The sequence below is a fragment of the Pseudophryne corroboree genome, chromosome 9 (assembly GCF_028390025.1).
Source record: "Pseudophryne corroboree isolate aPseCor3 chromosome 9, aPseCor3.hap2, whole genome shotgun sequence".
NCBI classification, from domain to species: Eukaryota; Metazoa; Chordata; class Amphibia; order Anura; family Myobatrachidae; genus Pseudophryne; species Pseudophryne corroboree.
Genome location: NC_086452.1, coordinates 187,524,555 through 187,551,306, shown reverse-complemented (window position 1 = coordinate 187,551,306; position 26,752 = coordinate 187,524,555). Strand labels below are relative to the sequence as shown.

The 26,752-nt window shown below is 45.8% G+C and overlaps 1 protein-coding gene across 3 annotated transcripts in view; it reads left to right on the top strand.

The window, feature by feature from the left end:
* The window catches only part of NOS1AP (nitric oxide synthase 1 adaptor protein), a 334,948-nt gene that overhangs the window by 189,272 nt on the left and 118,924 nt on the right, over positions 1–26,752 (top strand). For all 3 annotated transcript variants that reach the window (XM_063940038.1, XM_063940037.1, XM_063940039.1), the window contains exon 4: positions 20,241–20,299. In XM_063940038.1, coding sequence (XP_063796108.1) covers positions 20,241–20,299 — 59 coding nt within the window. The remainder of the gene's footprint in view (positions 1–20,240; positions 20,300–26,752) is intronic.

Sequence of the window (26,752 nt, the reverse complement as noted above, 5' to 3'; positions counted from 1 at the left end):
CGTTCCCGGAGCCGCGCCGCCGTCCCCCTTACAGAGCCAGAAGCAAAAAGAGGTCCGGAAAATCGGCGGCAGAAGACATCAGTCTTTACCAAGGTAGCGCACAGCACTGCAGCTGTGCGCCATTGCTCCTCTTGCACACTTCACACTCCGGTCACTGAGGGTGCAGGGCGCTGGGGGGGGGGCGCCCTGAGCAGCAATAAAAACACCTTGGCTGGCAAATATATCACAATATATAGCCCCAGAGGCTATATATGTGATAAATACCCCTGCCAGAATCCATAAATAAGCGGGAGAAAAGTCTGCGAAAAAGGGGCGGAGCTATCTCCCTCAGCACACTGGCGCCATTTTCTCTTCACAGTGCAGCTGGAAGACAGCTCCCCAGGCTCTCCCCTGTAGTTTGCAAGGCTCAAAGGGTTAAAAAGAGAGGGGGGGCACTAAATTTAGGCGCAATATTGTATACACAAGCAGCTATTGGGAAAAATTCACTCAATATAGTGTTAATCCCTAAATTATATAGCGCTCTGGTGTGTGCTGGCATACTCTCTCTCTGTCTCCCCAAAGGGCTGTGTGGGGTCCTGTCCTCAGTCAGAGCATTCCCTGTGTGTGTGCGGTGTGTCGGTACGGCTGTGTCGACACGTTTGATGAGGAGGCTTATGTGATGGCAGAGCAGATGCCGATAAATGTGATGTCGCCCCCTGTGGGGCCGACACCAGAGTGGATGGATAGGTGGAAGGTATAAACCGACAGTGTCAACTCCTTACATAAAAGGCTGGATGACGTAACAGCTATGGGACAGCCGGCTTCTCAGCCCGCGCCTGCCCAGGCATCTCAAAGGCCATCAGGGGCTCAAAAACGCCCGCTCCCTCAGATGGCAGACACCGATGTCGACACGGAGTCTGACTCCAGTGTCGACGAGGTTGAGACATATACACAATCCACTAGGAACATCCGTTACATGATCCCGGCAATAAAAAATGTGTTACACATTTCTGACATTAACCCAAGTACCACTAAAAAAGGGTTTTATGTTTGGGGAGAAAAAGCAGGCAGTGTTTTGTTCCCCCATCAAATGAGTGAATGAAGTGTGAAAAAGCGTGGGTTCCCCCGATAAGAAACTGGTAATTTCTAAAAAGTTACTGATGGCGTACCCTTTCCCGCCAGAGGATAAGTTACGCTGGGAGATATCCCCTAGGGTGGATAAGGCGCTCACACGTTTGTCAAAAAAGGTGACACTGCCGTCTTAGGATACGGACACTTTGAAGGTACCTGCTGATAAAAAGCAGGAGGCTATCCTGAAGTCTGTATTTACACACTCAGGTACTAGACTGAGACCTGCAGATAGTGCTGCTGCAGCGTGGTCTGTAACTCTGTCAAACAGGGATACTATTTTGCGAACATAAGACATCGTCTTATATATGAGGGATGCACAGAGGGATATTTTGCCGGCTGGCATCCAGAATTAATGCAATGTCCATTCTGTCAGGAGGGTATTAGAGACCCGACACTGGACAGGTGATGCTGACTTTAAAAGGCACATAGAGCCTTATAAGGGTGAGGAATTGTTTGGGGATGGTCTCTGGGACCTCGTATCCACAGCAACAGCTGGGAAGAATTTTTTTTTACCTCAGGTTTCCTCACAGCCTAAGAAAGCACTGTATTATCAGGTACAGTCCTTTAGGCTTCAGAAAAGCAAGCGGGTAAAAGGCGCTTCCTTTCTGCACAGAGACGAGGGAAGAGGGAAAAAGCTGCACCAGTCAGCCAGTTCCCAGAATCAAAATTCCTCCCCCGCTTCCTCTGAGTCCACCGCATGACGCGGGGGCTCCACAGGCGTAGCCAGGTACGGTGGGGGGCCGCCTCAAAAATTTCAGCGATCAGTGGGCTCACTCACAGATGGCTCCCTGGATCCTTCAAGTAGTATCTCAGGGGTACAAGCTGGAATTCGAGGCGTCTCCCCCCCCCCCCCCCCGCCGTTTCCTCAAATCTGCCTTGCCGACAACTCCCTCAGGCAGGGAGGCTGTGCTAGAGGCAATTCACAAGCTGTATTCCCAGCAGGTGATAGTCAAGGTGCCCCTACTTCAACAAGGACGGGGTTACTATTCCACACTGTTTGTGGTACCGAAACCGGACGGTTCGGTGAGACCCATTTTAAATTTGAAATCCTTGAACACATACATAAAAAAAAATTCAAGTTCAAGATGGAATCGCTCAGGGCGGTTATTGCAAGCCTGGAGGAGGGGGATTACATGGTATCCCTGGACATCAAGGAGGCTTCCCTACATGTCCCCATTTACCATCCTCACCAGGAGTACCTCAGATTTGTGGTACAGGATTGCCATTACCAATTCCAAACACTGTCGTTTGGACTGTCCACGGCATCGAGGGTCTTTACCAAGGTAATGGCAGAAATGATGATACTCCTTCGAAAAAGGGAGTTTTAATTATCCTGTACTTGGACGATCTCCTTATAAAGGCGAGGTCCAAGGAGCAGTTGTTGGTCGGAGTAGCACTATCTCGGGAAGTGCTACAACAGCACGGATGGATTCTATACATTCCAAAGTCACAGCTGGTTCCTACCACACGCCTACTGTTCCTGGGGATGGTTCTGGACACAGAACAGAAAAAAGTTTCTCCCGCAGGAGAAAGCCAAGGAGCTGTCATCTCTAGTCAGAGACCTCCTGAAACCAAAACAGGTATCGGTGCATCACTGCACACGAGTCCTGGGAAAAATGGTAGCTTCTTACGAAGCAAAATTCCATTCGGCAGGTTCCATGCAAGAACCTTTCAGTGGGACGTCTTGGACAAGTGGTCGGGATCGCATCTTCAGATGCATCGGTTGATAACCCTGTCTCCAAGGACCAGGGTATCTCTACTGTGGTGGCTGGAGAGTGCTCATCTTCAAGAGGGCCGCAGATTCGGCATACAGGACTGGGTCCTGGTAACCACGGATGCCAGCCTTCGCGGCTGGGGGGCAGTCACACAGGGAAGAAATTTCCAAGGACTTTGGTCAAGTCAGGAGTCGTCCCTACACATAAATATTCTGGAACTGAGGGCCATTTACAATGCCCTAAGTCTGGCAAGGCCTCTGCTTCAAAACCAGCCGGTACTGATCCAATCAGACAACATCACGGCAGTCGCCCATGTAAACCGACAGGGCGGCACAAGAAGCAGGATGGCGATGGCAGAAGCCACAAGGATTCTCCGATGGGCGGAAAATCACGTCTTAGCACTGTCAGCAGTGTTCATTCCGGGAGTGGACAACTGGGAAGCAGACTTCCTCAGCAGACACGACCTACACCCGGGAGAGTGGGGACTTCATCCAGAAGTCTGCCAACTGTTGGTAAACCGTTGGGAAAGGCCACAGGTGGACATGATGGCGTCCCGCCTAAACAAAAAACTAGATATTGCGCCAGGTCAAGGGACCCTCAGGCAATAGCTGTGGACGCTCTAGTGACACCGTGGGTGTACCAGTCGGTTTATGTATTCCCTCCTCTGCCTCTCATACCAAAGGTACTGAGAATAATAAGAAAACGAGGAGTAAGAACGATACTCGTGGTTCCGGATGGGCCAAGAAGAGCTTGGTACCCAGAACTTCAAGAAATGATATCAGAGGACCCATGGCCTCTACCGCTCAGACAGGATCTGCTACAGCAGGGGCCCTGTCTGTTCCAAGACTTACCGCGGCTGCGTTTGACGGCATGGCGGTTGAATTCCGGATCCTAAAGGAAAAGGGCATTCCGGAGGAAGTCATTCCTACGCTGATAAAAGCCAGGAAAGGAGTAACCGCAAACCATTATCACCGTATTTGGCGAAAATATGTTGCGTGGTGTGAGGCCAGGAAGGCCCCAACAGAGGAATTTCAGCTGGGTCGTTTTCTGCACTTCCTACAGTCAGGAGTGACTATGGGCCTAAACTTGGGTTCTATTAAGGTCCAGATTTCGGCTCTGTCGATTTTCTTCCAGAAAGAACTGGCTTCACTGCCTGGAGTTCAGACATTTGTGAAGGGAGTGCTGCATATTCAGCCCCCTTTTGTGCCTCCTGTGGCACCTTAGGATCTTAACGTGGTGTTGAGTTTCCTAAAATCACATTGGTTTGAGCCACTTAAAACTGTGGATTTGAAATATCTCACGTGGAAAGTGGTCATGTTATTGGCCTTGGCTTCGGCCAGCCGTGTGTCAGAATGGGCGGCTTTGTCATGTAAAAGCCCTTATCTGATTTTCCATATGGATAGGGCAGAATTGAGGACTCGTCCCCAGTTTCTCCCTAAGGTGGTATCAGCTTTTCACTTGAACCAACCTATTGTAGTGCCTGCGGCTACTAGGGACTTGGAAGATTCCAAGTTACTGGACGTAGTCAGGGCCTTAAAAAATTATATTTCCAGGACGGCTGGAGTCAGGAAAACTGACTCGCTTTTTATCCTGTAGGCACCCAACAAAATAGGTGCTCCTGCTTCTAAGCAGACTATTGCTCGCTGAATTTGTAGCACAATTCAGCTGGAGCATTCTGCGGCTGAATTGCCGCATCCTAAATCAGTAAAAGCCCATTCCACGAGGAAAGTGGGCTCATCTTGGGCGGCTGCCCGAGGGGTCTCGGCTTTACAACTTTGCCGAGCTGCAACTTGGTCAGGGGCAAACACGTTTGCTAAATTCTACAAATTTGATACCCTGGCTGAGGAGGACCTTGAGTTCTCTCATTCGGTGCTGCAGAGTCATCCGCACTCTCCCGCCCGTTTGGGAGCTTTGGTATAATCCCCATGGTCCTTTTGGAGTTCCCAGCATCCACTAGGACGTTAGAGAAAATAAGATTTTACTCACCGGTAAATCTATTTCTCGTAGTCCGTAGTGGATGCTTGGGCGCCCATTCCAAGTGCGGATTGTCTGCAATTCTTGTATATAGTTATTGTTAACTAAAGGGTTATTGTTATGAGCCATCTGTTGAGAGGCTCAGTTATGTTTCATACTGTTAACTGGATATGGTATCACGAGTTATACGGTGTGATTGGTGTGGCTGGTATGAGTCTTACCCGGGATTCAAAATATTTCCTTATTGTGTCAGCTCTTCCGGGCACAGTATCCTAACTGAGGCTTGGAGGAGGGTCATAGTGGGAGGAGCCAGTGCACACCAGGTAGTCTAAAAGCTTTCTTTTAGTTGTGCCCAGTCTCCTGCGGAGCCGCTATTCCCCATGGTCCTTTCGGAGTTCCCAGCATCCACTACGGACTACGAGAAATAGATTTACCGGTGAGTAAAATCTTATTTTTTTATGTTTCTGATAAATTATTTATGCAAGAAAAAAAAAGGCATTTTGTTTCCCTGAATGATAACAGTAACCAGATTTAAATCCCACACAATATTAGAATTCAGAGATCTCGGTTACATATATTTGCGCAAATGTAGGAATAAGCCTAACAGTACTAACATATGTAGATCTGTGTATTTTGGTAATGTTTACTATTGTAAGATTAAGAGAGCATTTCAGATAAGCCCATTATATAGATACTCTTGGAACTTTATTAATTGCACCATCATATATTTTAGTGTCCGGGCTTGGGGTAGAGATGTTACCATGTCTCCCAGAAACCATACCTCCCAACATTAGGTGAAGGGTTGCGGGACATTTTGTGCATGCCTTCTGTGTGAGCATGAAAAGGAAAGTGATCTGATGGTATAGTGCGTGGCCGTGCATCACCCCCCTGTTTTTTGCAATGCTGAGTGCATGCACAGCACTTCCCAAACTGCTAGGCTGCGCTATTCCTTTCTACCTAGTGGTGCAGCATCAGTTCATTGCTGCTGCCTGCGGGTGGGACAGTGCTTGAAAAGCGGGACTGTAACACCAAAATTGGGCTACTTGGTGAGGGCTGCAGATACAACCTGAAGGAGCATAGCCTTGCTCTCTAGCATCAAGGCCAGATGTCTCAGCAGCCCTTCATGCAGCTGTACAATTTGCTACAAAGTTTGGTAGTGTAATTTAATTTGGTATTTACAAACATCATTCTGAGATGTTACTATAATATGTGGATAACAGTGTTTTGTCTCATTTTTAAATTTACTGTACAAATTATAATTTTATAAACATTATATTTCTCCGGCAGGGTCCACAGGTTATCCACAGGATAACAATGGGATATGATGGAGCGACAGCGGATTGGCACCAAACGATCACAAGCTTTCCGTCCTCCCAGGATGCAACGGGCTCGTCCATATTTCCCCGCCCATTGGCTCAGGCATATCAGTTTTTCGTTTAGTGCGGCAGGAGCTGGACCATGGTCAGAGGGCTGCTGTTCTTGGAAGCCCTAAGCTTTCTTATTTTAATTTTTATAGTCTAACTATGTTTTTGAGCGATCTTTCTTAACGGCGTCTTATACGCGTATTGGAAAGAGTTGCTCCAACAACTCTCCGCCAGGTCGCAACAACGCTTACCCATGCATACAGAGTGCTGTCTCGACGGGCGTTTGTGCCGGATATACTAGCAGGTCCAGCAGACATTACCAGGCTGTGGCCGGAGCACGGGGAGAATGTAAGGCATCGATTCCACATAGTCGGGGAATACGGACACAGCCGCACTGTATTGGGAGGAGACTACCAAACAGTAGCTGACCCGCCGCCACCACGGGTGCTCCAGTGCTAGGCCTTAGGGATCATAAGGCACCAGGATTAGTATGAGGTTGCGATCCCTAGGGTTGATGTCAGCGGTGGGGAGTTAGACGCTCTCCTGGTCACCCCTCCCCCCAGTTCATGACCAGTTTCCGCAAGTCTCCCGCCATGAACTGATTGCCTCACTTCCGTCTCAGACGCTACCATGAGGGCTCTCTGTCGCAGCATAGGCTGCTGCGTCTGTGTTCACTAAGCGCTACCACGAGGAGACCCGGTCGCAGTACAGGCGTCTGTATGACCGGTGCGTCTGTATGCACAGTGTGTCTGTGTCCACGTAAGAGTTCCCGGAGCGGCAGTGTACACTAGTAGCATCTGGATCCACTTAGCGTTCGCTATTGTATTGATCGATCTTGGAAGTGAGGTGAGTCTCCCTGTATCCCTGTACTTTTGGTCAGTATGAATAGTTAAATTAAGTGCCTATTGCATATGAGTCTGTGTACATTACTGTGGTTTTCTTCGCATTGCGTCTGAATACTTTAAAGAGTATATGCAATTGCGCTCGAATTGCCGAAAATGTCGAAAAACGGGTCATTTTTCGACACAAAAAAACTGTCGAATTTGATTCGACAATTCAGTACAGTACTTTTCGACAAAAAAACCTGCCGTTTCATTTTCGACTTGGCAATTCGACATTTTTTCAATTCGACATGTCTGCAATGTTAAAATGCGGCTTTTCGACAAAGGTATATTCAATTGAAGAATGTCGATTTGACAACAGTGCTTTTCGACAGTCATTTCGTCAATTTCATTCCGCCTCATTTTTCTGTCGTAATCTTATAAAAAAATTTGAAAACATGAATTTTTTGGTGCTTTTTTTATTGCTAATAGCATATCTATTTATATTTGAAGGGATTATCTACTTGGTTTGTCTATTTAGGAGCCACAAGTATTATTTAATCGATTTTTTTAAAATAACTTTTTTATTTTTTACTAACTACAATAATATGGAGAGATCCGTGCATGTTTTTCAGTTGGAAGGGGTGTGAAATGGTTAAAAATGTGTGGGGTCCCCCCTCCTAAGCATAGCCAGCTTCGGGCTCTTTGAGCCGGACCTGGTTGTAAAAATACGGGGGGAAAAATGACAGGAGTTACCCCCGTATTTTAACAACCAGCACCGGGCTCTGCGCCTGGTCCTGGTGCCAAAAATACGGGGGACAAAAGACGTAGGTGTCCCCCGTATTTTTAACACCAGCACCGGGCTCCACTAGCCAGAGTGATAATGCCACAGCCGGGAGACTCTTTTATATTGGTCCCTGCGGCCGTGGCATTAAATACCCAACTAGTCACCCCTGGCCGGGATTCCCTGGAGGAGTGGGGACCCCTTAAATCAAGGGGTCCCCCCCCTCCAGCCACCCAAGGGCCAGGGGTGAAGCCCGAGGCTGTCCCCCCCCCCGCCATCCAAGGGCGGCGGATGGGGGGCTGATGGCCTTTTGTGACAAAAAAAAGAATATTGTTTTTTGTAGCAGAACTACAAGTCCCAGCAAGCCTCCCCCGCAAGCTGGTACTTGGAGAACCACAAGTAACAGCATGTGGGGGGAAAACAGGCCTGCTGGTACCTGTAGTTCTACTACAGAAAAAATACCAAAATAAAAACAATACACACACACCATGATAGTACAACTTTATTACATACATGCACACCAACATACATACATACATACTTACCTATGTTGACACGAAGAGTCGGTCCCCTTCTCCACGTAGAATCCACTGGGTACCTGTAAATAAAATTATACTCACAACAATCCAGTGTAGATCGGTCCTCTTCTGTTTGTAATCCACGTACTTGGCAAAATAAAAAAAAACGAAAAACACGATCCACGCACTGAAAGGGGTCCCATGTTTACACATGAGACTCTTTTCCCCGACTGACGGGACCCCCCATGACTGCTGTCAAAGAGGGTCCCTTCAGGCAATCAGGGAGCGCCACGTCATGGCACTCTCCTGATTGGCTGTGCGCGTCTGAGCTGTCAGTCAGGCGGCGCACTCGAGATACAATGTAGCGCATAGGTGCTCCATTATATCCAATGGTGGGAACTTTGCGGTCAGCTGTAAATACCAAATTGCTTTCTAACAAATATTTAAAATGCCCGGTCTAATATATATATTGTAGACGCCTGCACATCTTATTACCATGTGCCATGAATGTGCGCTATACATCGCAAAACACTGCATCCCATAAGAGAAAACAATACATCCACACATTATCTGAGTTCCAAAGCTCATTGATGTATATATTTGTTATTAAAAGGATATGGATTCAATATATTACAATGTACAGTATACATATAGTTACATGATTACAATTCATACAGTAAGCAGTTCCCTCAATGCATCTTCCTCTTAATATATCTCTCTCTCAGCAAATACATACCGGAACTGGTCTAGATGCACCTCCATCATTGTCTGGGACAAAACAGCAACTGGGAACTGTGTGTCTCTGTAATGTGTTATCTAGTTTTAAGGGAGGGAACTTTCTCATTCATGATGAGTCACTGGTTTGTTCGTATGCTAAACAGGTTCAGCCTTGAAGACATCAAAAGGGGCTGGCCTGAGCTTCCTGTCCACCACCTGTTTCTGTAAATGTTTATTGTGCTAATAAAAATGACTTTAGCTTTCATACATTTAATCATAACTATTTGTTGCAATGTCCTACAACTTAATAACAAGTATCAAATTAATCTACACATTAATCTGCTTGCTTTAATACCAAATATGACAGGCCTATCTTGCTTCGTTCCAATAATACACATACTGTACATGACATTACTTCATTATATAATTTTAAATCATCATTAAATCAGAGTACCATGAGCATAACTAAAAAAAAATTAAAAAAAAAACTCTAGAGGAGAGAAAGAAGAAGAAGAAGAAAATGAAAAAGAAAATGTCAGGTTTGCCATTCACCAACAGGCATATCAGTGCCTATACAACATTTCCCTTCACCAGTATTCTCATCCTTCCTCCACCCTTTGTGCATGACAAGGCACACTGCAGTAATACTGGGGTTACCGTGCTGTTGAGATATACTGGGTTTGGGCAGAACTCTGAAGGACCTAGGCATGTGGAGTTTGAACTGTACTTGGGTCCATGTATTGTACCACCCTGTGTGAACGCAAAAGATGAAGAGGAAACTGTAGAGAAACAGAATAGAGGTTGGTGATACATGAGTTTGTAGAGGTGGAGAAGATTTTATAAAAATTTGACAACTGGATTGGGCACTACTGGGAAGTGATTCTCTACTTGGTCTACTCCCCTTAAAAAAAATTCTGTGTTTGTCGTATCGCTATTGGGACTATCCCAGCCATCAATCCAGTGTCCTGTCCATCCTAAGTTCATAGGGAACCCGGTATCTGTGAGATAATTTCTTCTACCTGTGATGGACATGCATCTAGAACAGTGATATGTAACATTAGTCTTTGAGGGGTGTCTAGTATATCTTGTACTTCTTGAGCATGGTTCTCAGGTAAATCCAAGAAGACACCCTCAGGAGTACAATATATGACACACCGCATTTTACACAATAAGTCTCTGCCGAGTAGATTAGTCGGAGCCGAAGCAGCCAGCAGAAAATAATGTTTGGTTTGCAAGGGCCCTATCGTAATCTCTGCAGGTCTACTCAAAGGGTATTGTTGCAACGTTCCTGTTACTCTCATTGCCCGAATCTGTGTTTTCTATATGGTCGTGATTCCTTACTATATGTCCCTTGATCCCGTCTATGTGTTTAATAATGTGGCTTGTTTTCTCTGTCTAGGGGTCTATATTGACTATGTTTTCTACTACTACAGTCTCTTGCAAAATGCCCTTCCTTCCTACAAGTGTAACATATTATTGACCATTAGGGATCTGGGGTTTGGACTAATGGGTCTTTCCTGTATGTGCCAGTATACTTACCGTCCTCAACCTCTCCACCTGTTGTTCTCTGCGCCTAGCACTATTCTTGTGATGTTCAATAGCACACTTTCTAAGATCAGCTACTGTGACCCCTTTCCAATTTTGCAAAGAAGTCTGCACCCTGCCCTTAATGCCTTATTGAGCCTGTCCATTAGCACAGAGACAGCCACCTCCCATTTGCCGAATTAGTGTTTACCAGTGATCTTATCCAGATGGAGAGTTTTCTATTACTGCAAAAGACCAAAAAAGAAAAAAAAAAAGTTTAACAAGCTTCTAGGTCATGCGAAGTATTCATTCAATCCTTCTTATCCCGTATTAAGGGTCTGTACATGGTCCAACAAACATTTCCGAGCTCATCTTGACTAGGGGCATTACTAGGAATGAATACTGCTTATATGGTAACTGAAAGAAAATACCCGGGGGTTACCATGTCTCTGTCCGCTTTCCTACTGGCAAATACTAATGTGCAGACAGGTTTTCTCCATTTCTGACGTTAATTTCTTGATTTTTGTTTTATTTTTGGGTTTTACTATATATGTACACGAATGATACCATACTTACCAGTTCCACTGGTCTCAGCCACTTCCCCCGCAGGCTACTGCTCTTCTTTTACCGGTTAGATACTCCTCTGGGTGCATGAGAAATGGCTGAAAACAAACAGGTCACCTTCTCCTCCTAAATAAAACTTCAACATTCATTAGTACATATATAGGTTACAGTCATATTTTTCATATTTTTATTATTTTCTATAGTTTGTATGCTGGCCGTAACTGCTTCCACATCTACATAAGGCGGTGTACTTGCATTCTCTTTTTTCTTCCTACTTGTTTATTGTTGCTACAAGTTCAAACAGTTCTTATATTTCCATTCGTGTCTTACATGACTTTTGTTAGACCTACCACCTGCAATACCTTAGGATCAAACTCACCAACCCCTCTTGCTGCCACAGGTTTAAACAATTTGTATGTCTCACCCTTTGTTTTCTGGATTTTATCAGACATATTTTAATACCTACATTCTGCAGTACCTCTGGTTCAAAGCTGCCCATCCCAGGGAATGATACCCTATCTTTGTCAGTCATACGTAACCATTCATTGCAAAAAGCCTCCGTGTGTGAACGATATTTTTCACACATAATCTGACCTTCTCGGTCCCGAGTCTGACCTTCTCGATCCCAACTCTTCTGCCTGAACCCTGGCTACCATACGTCCCTTAGTTGAGCAACTGGCTCCCATAATTTGTGGGTCTTGCCTTCTCGGCTATTCCCACAAATACCAAAATACTCAATATAAGGCGACGGTGAAAGTTCTCCGAGCGCTTCCACCCACTCTCGCCCACGTTGGCAGGTACTACCATACACGGTCGATAGCGAAGGCGATGTACCCAACTTAGGGCTCCTATCAGACCTTACAGCACCGTAATTTCTTTCGGTGGCGGTTCTGTTGGAATATTTTCCTGAGAGAGGCAGCGAAAAAATTCCTTTTCGGTATCTTTCAACTGGAATTTTTTGTAGGGTGAAAAACAGAGAAATTAGATAACTATCCTTCACCCTTTCCAGTGGAAGCCACCATGGAGATTTCCCGACGTTATCAAAGAAAAATCCCTTTGTCTATACAATCACGTCTGCGTATGCTCTTCCACAGCGCATATGACACAATGGTATCACGTTGTGCTGTGCAGAACACACGGACATGCGATGCAATAGCACAGCCTATAGATACTAGTTATCTATATGCCCTACGATTGCTGTAGACCACCTAGCCTAGACCACTCCAGATCACTTAGTTGTATGGGACCACTCCAGACCACTTAGTTTTGATCACGCAAGGTAGCGAACCCTACGCCACCGGGCCTCTACTAACCCAGTGTTACCACTTCAGCCACTTAGACCACTTAGTTTCTGGGTTCAGCTCCACTCACTCCTGCTTTCACTCATTCAAATATACTTTGTTTTTCTGTACAGAAAATTTTCACTCGTTCTGATTGGCAGCTTTACCCCCAGAGGCAATACAGTTTAAACAAAAGTTTTATACTAATCTGCTTTAGAAACTGGGTAGTTTTGTGCTATTGTAGCATGGCTAGTGTCCCACCTTTTAACTAAACGAACTATCGTGTGGTTTTATTATGCGCACACAACCCTACGCAAACTTGCGTAATTACGCAACCGTGCGTACCTCTATGCCACGTGTGCGGCCTTGCGCCACGTGCACGTTTTTTGTATGATGTCCTCACGTTCCGTACCACGTGTACCAATGTGCGTACGCAATTCAACAAACCACACAGTCTCCATAAATGTGAGCAATACTAACTATAATCGCTCACTTAACACAACACCCAGTTTGTTTGTTTTTCTGTATAATCCTTAACAACCAGGCCAGAACTGCGTTTGTGTCTTTACACTTACTTCCTTAAATACTGTTATTTCAAATTTACCTATATAGCAACAAATGTATCCGATTTCACACAGATCTATAATGACTGCAATAATCTATCATTTAAATGATATGATTCAGATTGGATAGCTATCTTGCAGAACATACACTGATATAAATATACACATAATTATAATAATATTATATATATATATGTACCATTCACTGGTCTCTTATGAGACACCTTACCTCTTATTTGCATATCAAAGCTATTTGCTTTTCACTGAGTTACAGTTACACAGGTTAATTTGCATTTCAATGGCTATCCTCCCTAGTAAGCAGATTCTACAAGTCTTGAAAGAAAAAAAAAATCTTTCTTTCCTTTTTCTATCTGTGTGCAATTTCTTACACCAAGCCAAGCATTTATCTCACCATTTACTCTCACTAGGCCCAATTGAAACTATTTGTAATTGACTATGGCATGGGTTAAATAAATGCATTGGTAACTCATAAATGGTGCTTGATGTGACAAAGGTAACTGATTGTTCTGAGCAGACTGAAAATCAGCTATTTAGAAAACGACCTTCCTAAAATGGCCACTGCTCCTCCCCCTTCCACATCTATGAGGTTTACACAAGATGGTGGACAGGCCATGTGGTTAGTCCAAAATGGAGGACAGACCATGCGGCTTCCTTTGTCACAAAGAAATCACACATTATACAAGCACCAAAAGTTATTTTAGGCCTGAGTTTAAAAAAAACTATATCAAGGCTATGCAGCAACTTTTAAATGTACTTTTAAATCTACTTAACAGATAAACAATCCAATCTGAATCAAACACAATACGACTTATTTGAACTTTGTTTTAAATATTATGAGAAACACATTGTCCCTTGAATTTTCATATCATTGGCTTACTGGTAACACAACAATACACGTGGATGTTATCAGCGTCGCGATGCGTCCATCGGAGCCGGTCGATCACAGCCGCGTTTGTAATGTACAGTGCATCATTAAGACCATGATATCGCGGACGAGCCCTCATCTGTAAATACCAAATTGCTTTCTAACAAATATTTAAAATGCCCGCTCTAATATATATATTGTAGACGCCTGCACATCTTATTACCATGTGCCATGAATGTGCGCTATACATCGCAAAACACTGCATCCCATAAGAGAAAACAATACACCCACACATTATCTGAGTTCCAAAGCTCATTGATGTATATATTTGTTATTAAAAGGATATGGATTCAATATATTACAATGTACAGTATACATATAGTTACATGATTACAATTCATACAGTAAGCAGGTAATACATACAGTTACAGGCCAGCATACCATACCATTCCCTCAATGCATCTTCCTCTTAATATATATCTCTCAGCAAATAAATACAGGAACTGGTCTAGATGCACCTCCATCATCGTCTGGGACAAAACAGCAACTGGGAACTGTGTGTCTCTGTAATGTGTTATCTAGTTTTAAGGGAGGGATCTTTCTCATTCATGATGAGTCACTGGTTTGTTCGTATGCTAAACAGGTTCAGCCTTGAAGACATCAAAAGGGGCTGGCCTGAGCTTCCTGTCCACCACCTGTTTCTGTAAATGTCTATTGTGCTAATAAAAATGACTTTAGCTTTCATACATTTAATCATAACTATTTGTTGCAATGTCCTACAACTTAGTAACAAGTATCAAATGAATCTACACATTAATCTGCTTACTTTAATACCAAATATGACATGGCGCTTGATATTATTCTAATTATGTACTGTATGAAATAAGTGTCGAATCCATCTCTGTGGCATGTCCGTGTAAATGTGTGTTACCATATATTGCTGTGCTCGCTGCGCGTATTTGCAAGTAAAGCGACTTATATGTGTGGAGTCTGTATGTTCTTTCTATGTAATATTTTTGACTTCGACACAGCGGTAGACCACAAGAGTGACCCCACATAACCTCGCAGTCTACCGCTGACCGCAAAGTTCCCACCATTGGATGTAATGGAGCGCCTATGCTCTCCATTGTATCAAGTGCGCCGCCTGACTGACAGCTCAGACACGCACAGCCAATCGGGAGAATTCCATGACATGGCGCTCCCTGATTGGCTTAAGGGACCCTCTTTGACAGCAGTTACGGGGAGTCCCGCCAGTCGGGGAAAAGGGGTCTCGTGTAAACATGGGACCCCTTTCAGTGTGTGGATCGTGTTTTTCGTTTTTTTATTTTACCAAGTACGTGGATTACAAACAGAAGAGGATCGATCTACACTGGATTGTTGTGAGTATAATTTTATTTACAGGTACCCCGTGGATTCTACGTGGAGAAGGGGACCGACTCTTCGTGTCAACATAGGTAAGTATGTATGTATGTATGTTGGTGTGCATGTATGTAATAAAGTTGTACTATCACGGTGTGTGTGTATTGTTTTTATTTGGTATTTTTTTGTAGTAGAATTACAGGTACCAGCAGGCCCGTTTCCCGCCCGCATGCTGGTACTTGTGATTCTCCAAGTACCAGCTTGCGGGGGAGGCTTGCTGGGACTTGTAGTTCTGCTACAAAAAACAATATTCTTTTTTTGTCACAAAAGGCTATCAGCCCCCCATCCGCCGCCCTTGGATGGGGAGGACAGCCTCAGGCTTCACTCCTGGCCCTTGGGTGGCTGGAGGGGGACCCCTTGATTTAAGAGGTCCCCACTCCAGGGTACCCCGGCCAGGGGTGACTAGTTGGACTAGCTGGGGATTTAATGCCACGGCCACAGGGACCAATATAAAAGTGTCCCCCGGCTGTGGCATTATCCTTCTGGCTAGTGGAGCCCGGTGCTGGTGTTAAAAATACGGGGGACCCCTATGTCTTTAGTCCCCCGTATTTTTGGCACCAGGACCAGGCGCAGAGCCCGGTGCTGGTTGTTAAAATACCTTTCATTTTTCCCCCCGTATTTTTACAACCAGGACCGGCTCAAAGAGCCCGAGGCTTGTTATGCTTAGGAGGGGGGACCCCACGCATTTTTTTTCAGTATTTATTGAACACTTTTGTGCCGTCCATGAAGTCGAATCCAGGCCGCTCACTATTCGTCAATTGGTCCGTTTTTCGATAGCGGGACTGTCAAATCCGTTATTTATTGAATATGTCGAATTCGGGTCCCAGCGGGAGGGTTTCGCCTGTCGAATTGTGTTGAATCCAAAAACGGTCGAATTCCAGCCGGAATTCAACCGCAATTGCATATACCCCAAAGATCTGTATAAAGCAGAATTCAGTAATATGTACTCCTACATACTTTAAAATGTGTTTTGTAGTTGATTATGTGTTCATATGACTAATATATAACGTGACTGACTGCTAGTGTGATTGCTGACTTTAATATAGGTTTGTCAGTTGTTTCTTCTGATCCTCAATGCCGGTGCATGGGTAGGATCAGATTGATATCACTTTAGAAGGTTAAAGTGATTACAGTCACAAATTGTGTAGTACTCTGTGAAAGTGCTGATTATTTATCATGTCTATGAGTGGCAAAGGTGACGAGGGTACACTCACACCAACACTCATATCATGTTTGTCTTGTATTGATCTGGTACAGGAGGGTTTATGTGCAAATTGTTTTGCGTTTCAGCAGATTACAAGGCAGATCCCTGTTCAACGTCAGGTACAGATAGATCCACCTTGGGCGATGTTTGCACAGACCTTGTCCAGTATAGCTGAACAGGTAATTCCTACAGCTTCACTACCAGGAATGTGGTACACAAATAACCCATACATGCAGCTCCCTACTTACGGTATATCATTTCCCTCACCAGCTCTCCTAAAAGATAAGTTGATAAACCAAGTGTAAGTAAACCGTCAACTTCACAGGATGATTCACCAGACGATGAAAGCTCTATATACTCTACTTCGCCATACGAAGAACAAGTAGAAGGTCTCAGCTCAGTGGGACCCCATGGTAGGGTGCCGACTTCTTCAGTTTGCACAGATATGGCAGCAGTACAACAGATGCCTGGGTGCAAGAAGTGGTATCTCTGGATTATGTTTTTCCATTCAAGAAGCATCCTTCTCGAAGTTTCTTCTGCACCAGCCCATCTCTGGTAGAGACGAAGGCCAGGGCTTTGCAAGAAGCGGTTCAGAAATTGCTTCAGTCAGGATTAATCATTCAAGTACCCCCTGCAGAACTGGGACAGGGGTTTTACTCCAATCTGTTTTTAATTCAGAAGCCAAATGGGTCATTTTCGGCCTATTCTCAATCTCAAAATGCTGAACAAGTATATTTGGGTCCCACGGTTTCACATGGAGACGCTATGCTCCATAGTTTTGGCCATGGAACCATGGGATTATATGGTATCCCTGGATATTCAGGATGCTTACCTACATGTTCCTATAGCACTATCCCATCAGTGCTATCTCAGGTTCGCTATCCTGCAGCAGCATTTTCAGTTCCAGACATTACCTTTTGGGTTAGCCACGGCACCCAGAGTGTTTACCTAAATCATGGTGGTTATGGCATCTTATCTCCGCAAGCAGGGGATAAGAATTTTTCCATACCTCAACGACCTGTTAATTCTAGCACAATCACAGGAAATGTTCCTGGACCATCTTCAACAGACAATAACATGTCTGCAGAGGCACGGATGGCTCATTAATTGGGCAAAATAGTCTCAAGTTCCATCACAACGGATGACTCACTTGGGGGCTGTACTGGATTCAAGTCTGCAGAAAATATTTTTACCTCGGGACAAGATATCCAAGGTACAGTCAAGGACTCAGGAGTTGTTACACAGTCAAACAATATCAATCCACACAGCGATGCGACTGATGGGTTTGATGGTGTCAACATACGACATGGTGGAGTATGCACAATTCCACTCAAGACCTCTGATTCTGGCCAGATGGAATGGAATACATCAGACAATAAAGAAACAGACTATGGTACTTTCATACAAGGTAAGAAAGTCATTTGCCTGGTGGCTACAAACATCCCATCTAAACAAAGGGAGATATCCAAATCTGATTTGGATATCAGATTGGGAGATCCTTACAACAAATGCCAGTCTTCAGGGCTAGGGAGCAGTGTCCGGAAGATTATGGTTCCGGGGACAATGGACCGCAGAAGAAAGTTGCCTGCCAATAAATCTGTTAGCACTTCGGGCCATATACATGGCACTGATTCAGGCAAAGGACATTCTTCAAGGAAGACCAGTCCAGATCCGTTCGGACAATGTAACAGCGGTAGCGTACCTCAACCATCAGGGAGGAACGCACAGTCAATCAGCAATGAAGGAGGTAAATCACATACTAAAATTGGCAGAACTCCATCTTCCAGCATTGTCTGCAGTATTCGTTCCGGGAGTCCTAAACTGGGAAGCAGACTTTCTCAGTCGACACGCCATTCAAGCAAGTGAATGGGCTCTACATCCAGAAGTCTTTCAGACTCTAGTAGACAAGTGGGGTTTGCTAGAGAGAGATCTCATGGCGTCCCGTCTGAACAACAAAGTACCCGTGTACGGGTCAAGAACAAAGGATCTGGGAGCGATCTTTGTGGACGCCCTATCAGTGATGGGATTTTCATCTGGCATATCTGTTTCCTCCGATCATCCTGCTACCCAGGGTGGTGAGGAAGATAAAAGAAGCAAAGGGTGCCGTGATTCTAATAGCTCCGGCTTGGCCCAGAAGGCATTGGTACACAGATCTGCAGAGAATGTCGATGGATGCTCCACTTCTGCTCCCTCCAACGTACAGGTCTACTAATGCAGGGTCCTTGTTACCCCAGGCATCTGGATCGACTATCGTTGACTGCGTGGCTCTTGAAACCTCTATCCTGAAGTCAAGAGGATTCTCACAACAGGTAGCTCAAAAATGCTCAGAGCAAGAAAACCCTCCTCAGCTCGCATTTATCACCGAATATGGCAGGCCTATATTCATTGGTGCAGTGAAAGAAATATGGACCCAAAATCTTTCAGGCGGGAATAGATAAAGGTTTGAAGGTGGCTTCATTGAGAGTACAAGTATCAGCATTGACTGTATGATTCCAAAAGAAAATAGCCAATTTACAGGATGTGCGTACTTTCTTAGAGGGAATGCTGCGCGTTCAACCTCCCTTTGTTCCTCTTACAGTGCCTTGGGACTTAAATTTAGTTCTGAAAGCCCTTCAAGTTGCTCCATTTGAACCACTTAATAAAGGGGATCTTAAATGGTTGACCGCTAAAGTTCTCTTTCTACAGACTATGGCATCAGCTAGGAGAGTATCAGATTTAGGAGCGCAGTCTTGTCGTTCTCCTTTCTTTTTTTCCAGAAAAAGCAGTTCTAAGAACTAGATCTGGGTATCTTCCGAAGGTGGTGTCTAAATTCCACCTTAATGAAGAAATTGTACTCCCGGCTTTCAGGTATCGGGACTTTCTGCGGGAGATACGTCGCTGGACGTAGTCCGGGCATTAAGGATCTACGTGGATCGTACCAGTGCCATCAGAAAGACAGATTCTCTCTTCATTCTCTACGGATTTCACAAGAGAGGATGGCCTGCTACAAAACAGATACTGGCAAGATGGCTTCGAATTACTATTTCAGAAGCATATTCTCGAGCTGATCTTCCTGTTCCGGATAATGTCTCTGCTCACTCTACTCTTAAGGCAGGTCCTCCTTAAGCACAAAATGATGCTTCAGCAGAACAGATACTGTATGTAAGGCAGCCACATGGTCTTCCATTAACACATTTATTAGACATTATTCCTTGGATACTTTTGCCTCTCATGACGCTGAATTCGGGCGAAAGATTCTCCTGTCTAATCAAGAGCATCCCCACCACTAAATTGCTGTGGGAAATCCTATTGTTAGCCTGTGGATATCCTGTGGATAACCTGTGGACCCTGCCGGAGAAATATACATTATGCTAAGAACTTACCTTTGATAACGGTATTTCTCCTAAGTCCACAGGTTCCAAAGGGATCCCACCCTGATGCACCTGATTTGAGGATCTTTATACTCCCTAACCTCTTTCTTCTTGTACGGAAGGGTGTGCATGTGTGTTCTTCTCGCCTGATTAGGGCTCTACATGATGCTCCTGCCTAAATGCTTTGGAATACAACTGATTTGCCTGAGCCAGTGGGCGGGGATAAATGGACGAGTCGTTGCATCCTGGGAGGACTGAAAGCTTGTGATCGTTTGGTGCCAATCCGCTGTTGCTCTGTCATGTCCCATTGTTATCCTGTGGACTTAGGAGAAATACCATTATCAACGGTAAGTTCTTACCATAACGTATATTTTGTTTTGTGATCACAATTCTAACTTCTAGAAAGAAAAAGGATTGTGAGTAAATGTTTAACTCATCTTGTTGCAGAAAAAGGAGTGGGCCTGGGATGAAAGCAAGATGCTTATCATGCAAGATCCTATTTACAGGTTAGTGTCCATACATACATTTTTGTTATTACAAATGGTCAATTCTTAGTCATACTTGGTAATTTAGTACTAAAAATAAGCAGGAAAGTATAATTGCTACCAGCTGGGTCTTTTACTGACGTCTATGATTCACATTAAGTACACTGTGACTGCATTACATGTCTCCAGCTACTATAATCCAAAATGAAAAGGTATTCTAACTGACCCAATGAATAAACAATGTTTCTCTGACGTCCTAGTGGATGCTGGGAACTCCGTAAGGACCATGGGGATTAGCGGCTCCGCAGGAGACTGGGCACAAAAGTAAAGCTTTAGGACTACCTGGTGTGCACTGGCTCCTCCCCCTATGACCCTCCTCCAAGCCTCAGTTAGATTTTTGTGCCCGGCCGAGAAGGGTGCACACTAGGGGCTCTCCTGAGCTTCTTAGTGAAAGTTTAGTTTTAGGTTTTTTATTTTCAGTGAGACCTGCTGGCAACAGGCTCACTGCATCGAGGGACTAAGGGGAGAAGAAGCTAACTCACCTGCGTGCAGAGTGGATTGGGCTTCTTAGGCTACTGGACACCATTAGCTCCAGAGGGACCGAACACAGGCCCAGCCTCGGAGCTCGGTCCCAGAGCCGCGCCGCCGGCCCCCTTACAGAGCCAGAAGCAAGAAGAGGTCCGGAAAAATCGGCGGCAGAAGACATCCTGTCTTCACCAAGGTAGCGCACAGCACTGCAGCTGTGCGCCATTGCTCCTCAGCACACTTCACACTTCGGTCACTGAGGGTGCAGGGCGCTAGGGGGGGGCGCCCTGAGCAGCAATAAAAACACCTTGGCTGGCGAAAATACATCACATATAGCCCCCAGGGCTATATGGATGAATTTTAACCCCTGCCAGATTCCACAGAAAAACGGGAGAAAAGGCCGCCGAGAAGGGGGCGGAGCCTATCTCCTCAGCACACTGGCGCCATTTTCTCTCACAGCTCTGTTGGAGGGAAGCTCCCTGGCTCTCCCCTGCAGTTACTACACTACAGAAAGGGGTTAAAAAAGAGAGGGGGGCACTAATTAGGCGCAGTATAACAATACAGCAGCTATAAGGGGAAAAACACTTATATAAGGTTATCCCTGTATATATATATAGCGCTCTGGTGTGTGCTGGCATACTCTCCCTCTGTCTCGCCAAAGGGCTAGTGGGGTCCTGTCCTCTATCAGAGCATTCCCTGTGTGTGTGCTGTGTGTCGGTACGTTGTGTCGACATGTATGAGGAGGAAAATGAGGTGGAGGCGGAGCAATTGCCTGTAACAGAGATGTCACCCCCTAGGGAGTCGACACCTGAGTGGATGAGCTTATGGAAGGAATTATGTGACAGTGTCAGCTCTTTACAAAAGATTGATGACATGAGACAGCCGGCGACTCAGCCTGTGCCTGTCCAGGTGTCTCAAAAGCCATCTGGGGCTCTAAAACGCCCGTTACCGCAGATGGCAGATACAGACGCCGACACGGGTACTGACTCCAGTGTCGACGATTAAGAGACGAATGTGACTTCCAGTAGGGCCACACGTTACATGATTGAGGCTATGGAAAATGTTTTTACACATTTCTGATAATACCAGTACCACTAAAAAGGGTATTAGGTTGGGTGAGAAAAAACTGCCTGTAGTTTTTCCTGCATCTGAGGAATTAAATGAAGTGTGTGATGATGCGTGGGTTTCCCCCGATAAAAACTGTTAATTCCTAAAAAGTTATTAGCATCATACCCCTTCCCGCCAGAGGATAGGGCACGTTGGGAAACACCCCTTAGGGTGAATAAAGCGCTCACACGCTTGTCTAAACAGGTGGCACTACCGTCCCCGGATACGGCCGCCCTTAAGGAACCTGCTGACAGAAAGCAGTAAAATATCCTAAAATGTATATACACTCACACGGGTGTGATACTGCGACCAGCAAACGCCTCAGCCTGGATGTGCAGTGCTGGGGTGGCTTGGTCGGATTCCCTGACTGACAATATTGATACCCTAGATAGGGACAGTATATTACTAACTATAGAGCATTTAAAAGATGCATTTCTATATATGCGTGATGCACAGAGGGATATTTGCCGACTGGCATCAAGAGTAAGTGCGCTGTCCATTTCTGCCAGAAGAGGGTTATGGACAAGACAGTGGTCAGGTGATGATGATTCCAAAAGGCATATGGAAGTATCGCCTTATAAAAGGGAGGAGTTATTTGGGGTAGGTCTAACAGACCTGGTGGCCACTGGAAACAGCCAATTCCCAGGAACAAAAGCCCTCTCCCGCCTCCGCAAAGTCCTCAGCATGACGCTGGGGCTTTACAAGCGGTCTCAGGCACGGTGGGGGCCCGTCTCAAGAAATTCGAGACGTCTCCCCCTCGCCGTTTCATAAAGTCTGCTTTACCGACGTCTCCCTCAGACAGGGAGACAGTATTGCAAGCCATTCACAGGCTGTATTCCCAGCAGGTGAAAATCAAGGTACCCCTCCTGCAACAGGGAAAGGGGTACTATTCCACACTATTTGTGGTACCGAAGCCGGACGGCTCGGTGAGACCATTTTTAAATTTAAAATCCTTGAACACTTACATACAAAGGTTCAAATTCAAGATGGAGTCACTCAGAGCAGTGATTGCAAACCTGGAAGAAGAGGACTATATGGTCTCTCTGGACATCAAAGATGCTTACCTACATGTCCCAATTTACCCTTTTCACCAAGGGTACCTCAGGTTTGTGGTACAGAACTGTCACTATCAGTTTCAGACGCTGCCGTTTGGATTGTCCACGGCACCCAGGGTCTTTACCAAGGTAATGGCCGAAATGATGATACTCCTTCGAAGGAAGGGAGTTTTAGTTATCCCTTACTTGGACGATCTCCTGATAAGGGCAAGATCCAGGGAACAGTTGGAAGTCGGGGTAGCACTATCTCAGATAGTGCTGCGCCAGCACGGTTGGATTCTCAATATTCCAAAAATCACAGCTGATCCCGACGACACGACTTCTATTCCTAGGGATGATCCTGGACACAGTCCAGAAAAAGGTGTTTCTCCCGGAGGAGAAAGCCAGGGAGTTATCCGAACTAGTCAGAAACCTCCTAAAACGAGGCCAGGTGTCAGTGCATCAGTGCACAAGGGTCCTGGGAAAAATGGTGGCTTCCTACGAAGAAATTCCATTCGGCAGATTCCACGCAAGAACTTTCCAGTGGGACCTGCTGGACAAAAGGTCCGGATCGCATCTTCCGATGCATCAGCGGATAACCCTGTCACCAAAGACAAGGGTGTCTCTCCTGTGGTGGTTGCAGAGGGCTCATCTTCTAGAGGGCCGCAGATTCGGCATTCAGGACTGGGTCCTGGTGACCACGGATGCCAGCCTGAGAGGCTGGGGAGCAGTCACACAGGGAAAAAATTTCCAGGGCTTGTGGTCAAGCCTGGAGACATCACTTCACATAAATATTTTGGAGCTAAGGGCCATTTACAATGCCCTAAGCCAAGCAAGACCTCTGCTTCAAGGTCAGCCGGTGTTGATCCAGTCGGACAATATCACGGCAGTCGCCCACGTAAACAGACAGGGCGGCACAAGAAGCAGGAGGGCAATGGAAGAAGCTGCAAGGATTTTTCGCTGGGCGGAAAATCATGTGATAGCACTGTCAGCAGTGTTCATTCCGGGAGTAGACAACTGGGATGCAGACTTCCTCATCAGGCACGACCTCCACCCGGAAGAGTGGGGACTTCACCCAGAAGTCTTCCACATGATTGTAAACCATTGGGAAAAACCAAAGGTGGACATGATGGCGTCCCGCCTAAACAAAAAATTGGACAGGTATTGCGCCAGGTCAAGGGACCCTCAGGCAATAGCTGTGGACGCTCTGGTAACACCGTGGGTGTACCAGTCAGTGTATGTGTTCCCTCCTCTTCCTCTCATACCAAAAAGTACTGAGAATTATAAGACGGAGGGAAGTAAGAACTATACTCGTGGCTCCGGATTGGCCAAGAAGGACTTGGTACTCGGAAATTCAAGAGATGCTCACGGAGGACCCGTGGCCTCTACCTCTAAGAAGGGACCTGCTCCAGCAAGGACCCTGTCTATTCCAAGACTTACCGCGGCTGCGTTTGACGGCAGGGCGGTTGAACGCCGGATCCTGAAGGAAAAAGGCATTCCGGATGAAGTCATCCCTACCCTGGTCAAGCCAGGAAGGATGTAACCGCAAAGCATTATCACCGCATTTGACGAAAATATGTTGCGTGGTGCGAGGCCAGTAAGGCCCCGATGGAGGAATTTCAACTAGGTCGATTCCTGCATTTCCTGTAAACAGGAGTGTCTATGGGCCTAAAATTGGGGTCCATTAAGGTTCAAATTTCGGCCCTGTCGATTTTCTTCCAGAAAGAACTAGCTTCACTACCTGAAGTTCAGACGTCTGTAAAAGGGGTATTGCATATACAGCCTCTTTTGGTGCCTCCAGTGGCACTTTGGGATCTCAATGTAGTTTTGGGGTTCCTAAAGTCACATTGGTTTGAACCACTTGAATCTGTGGAGTTAAAATATCTCACATGGAAAGTGGTCATGTTGTTGGCCTTGGCCTCGGCCAGGCACGTGTCAGAATTGGGGGCTTTATCCTGTAAAAGCCCTTATCTGATCTTCCATTCAGACAGGGCGGAATTGAGGACTCGTCCTCATTTTCTCCCTAAGGTGGTTTCAGTGTTTCATCTGAACCAACCTATTTTGGTACCTACGGCTACTAGTGACTTGGAGGACTCCAAATTGTTGGACGTAGTCAGGGCCTTGAAAATATATGTTTCCAGGACGGCTGGAGTCAGGAAATCTGACTCGCTGTTATCCTGTATGCACCCAACAAGCTGGGTGCTCCTGCTTCTAAGCAGACTATTGCTCGTTGGATTTGTAGTACAATTCAGCTTGCACATTCTGTGGCAGGCCTGCCACAGCCAAAATCTGTAAAAGCCCATTCCACAAGGAAGGTGGGCTCATCTTGGGCGGCTGCCCGAGGGGTCTCGGCGTTACAACTTTGCCGAGCAGCTACTTGGTCAGGGGCAAACACGTTTGCTAAATTCTACAAATTTGAAACCCTGGCTGAGGAGGACCTGGAGTTCTCTCATTCGGTGCTGCAGAGTCATCCGCACTCTCCCGCCCGTTTAGGAGCTTTGGTATAATCCCCATGGTCCTTACGGAGTTCCCAGCATCCACTAGGACGTCAGAGAAAATAAGAATTTACTTACCGATAATTCTATTTCTCATAGTCCGTAGTGGATGCTGGGCGCCCATCCCAAGTGCGCATTGTCTGCAATACTTGTACATAGTTATTGTTACAAAAATCGGGTTATTATTGTTGTGAGCCATCTTTTCAGAGGCTCCTCTATTATCATGCTGTTAACTGGGTTCAGATCACAGGTTGTACGGTGTGATTGGTGTGGCTGGTATGAGTCTTACCCGGGATTCAAAATCCTTCCTTATTGTGTACGCTCGTCCGGGCACAGTATCCTAACTGAGGCTTGGAGGAGGGTCATAGGGGGAGGAGCCAGTGCACACCAGGTAGTCCTAAAGCTTTACTTTTGTGCCCAGTCTCCTGCGGAGCCGCTAATCCCCATGGTCCTTACGGAGTTCCCAGCATCCACTACGGACTATGAGAAATAGAATTATCGGTAAGTAAATTCTTAAATTATTTTTGCCCCCCACTTGTTTAGTGGGAAGAGAGGCATTTTCGTAGTTATTACAGATGGAGCCATCCTCATCTAACCCTTTAATAGGATTAACTGAGCCAGGGCAGTCGGACTTAATCCCCTACTGTATTATTCTCTCTGTATTGTATTGCAGCTGAGAACAATAGATGAAAGGCTTATGCTAATAAGCCATGGTGCACCTAGGCACAGCAGAGAAGGCTAGATGAGCGAGGCACCATCTGTAGCTAACTTTATTACTGCACTTTTTATAGTAGAATGCTGTTCAGGAAGTGTATTAACTTGTATTTCTCTAGCATCCATAAGGGATATTTGGGAATCTAGTACGATGGGGTATATATGGGGTCCAATGGAGCCAGTGCACTTTAAATTTCTTCAACAGGGTGTGCTGGCTCCTCCCCTCTATGTCCCCTCCCACAGGCAGTTTCGAAAAAAGTGCCCTCAGGAGAGGATGCACATCTATGAGCTCCAGAGAGTTTTCTTTGATTTCTTTTTTTCTGTTTTGTTATTTTCGGTATGCTGTTTGGGCAACAGCTTACCTGCACCGTGGGAGTTAGGGGGGAGACCGGCCTTACGAGGTGCAGAGCCGCTTCCCCGCTGCAGGACCACAGTCCTGAGGGGTTGTTGTTCATCAGAGCACTGCGCCTTAGCTGTCACAGCCACAGCACGCTGCACAACCCTGACGCTGCTTGAAGGTGACATCAGTGCTGAGTACACACCAGGGGCCCCGCCCGGTGGGTTCCCAGGTTCATTGTGCGGCTGACCACGAGCGCGGC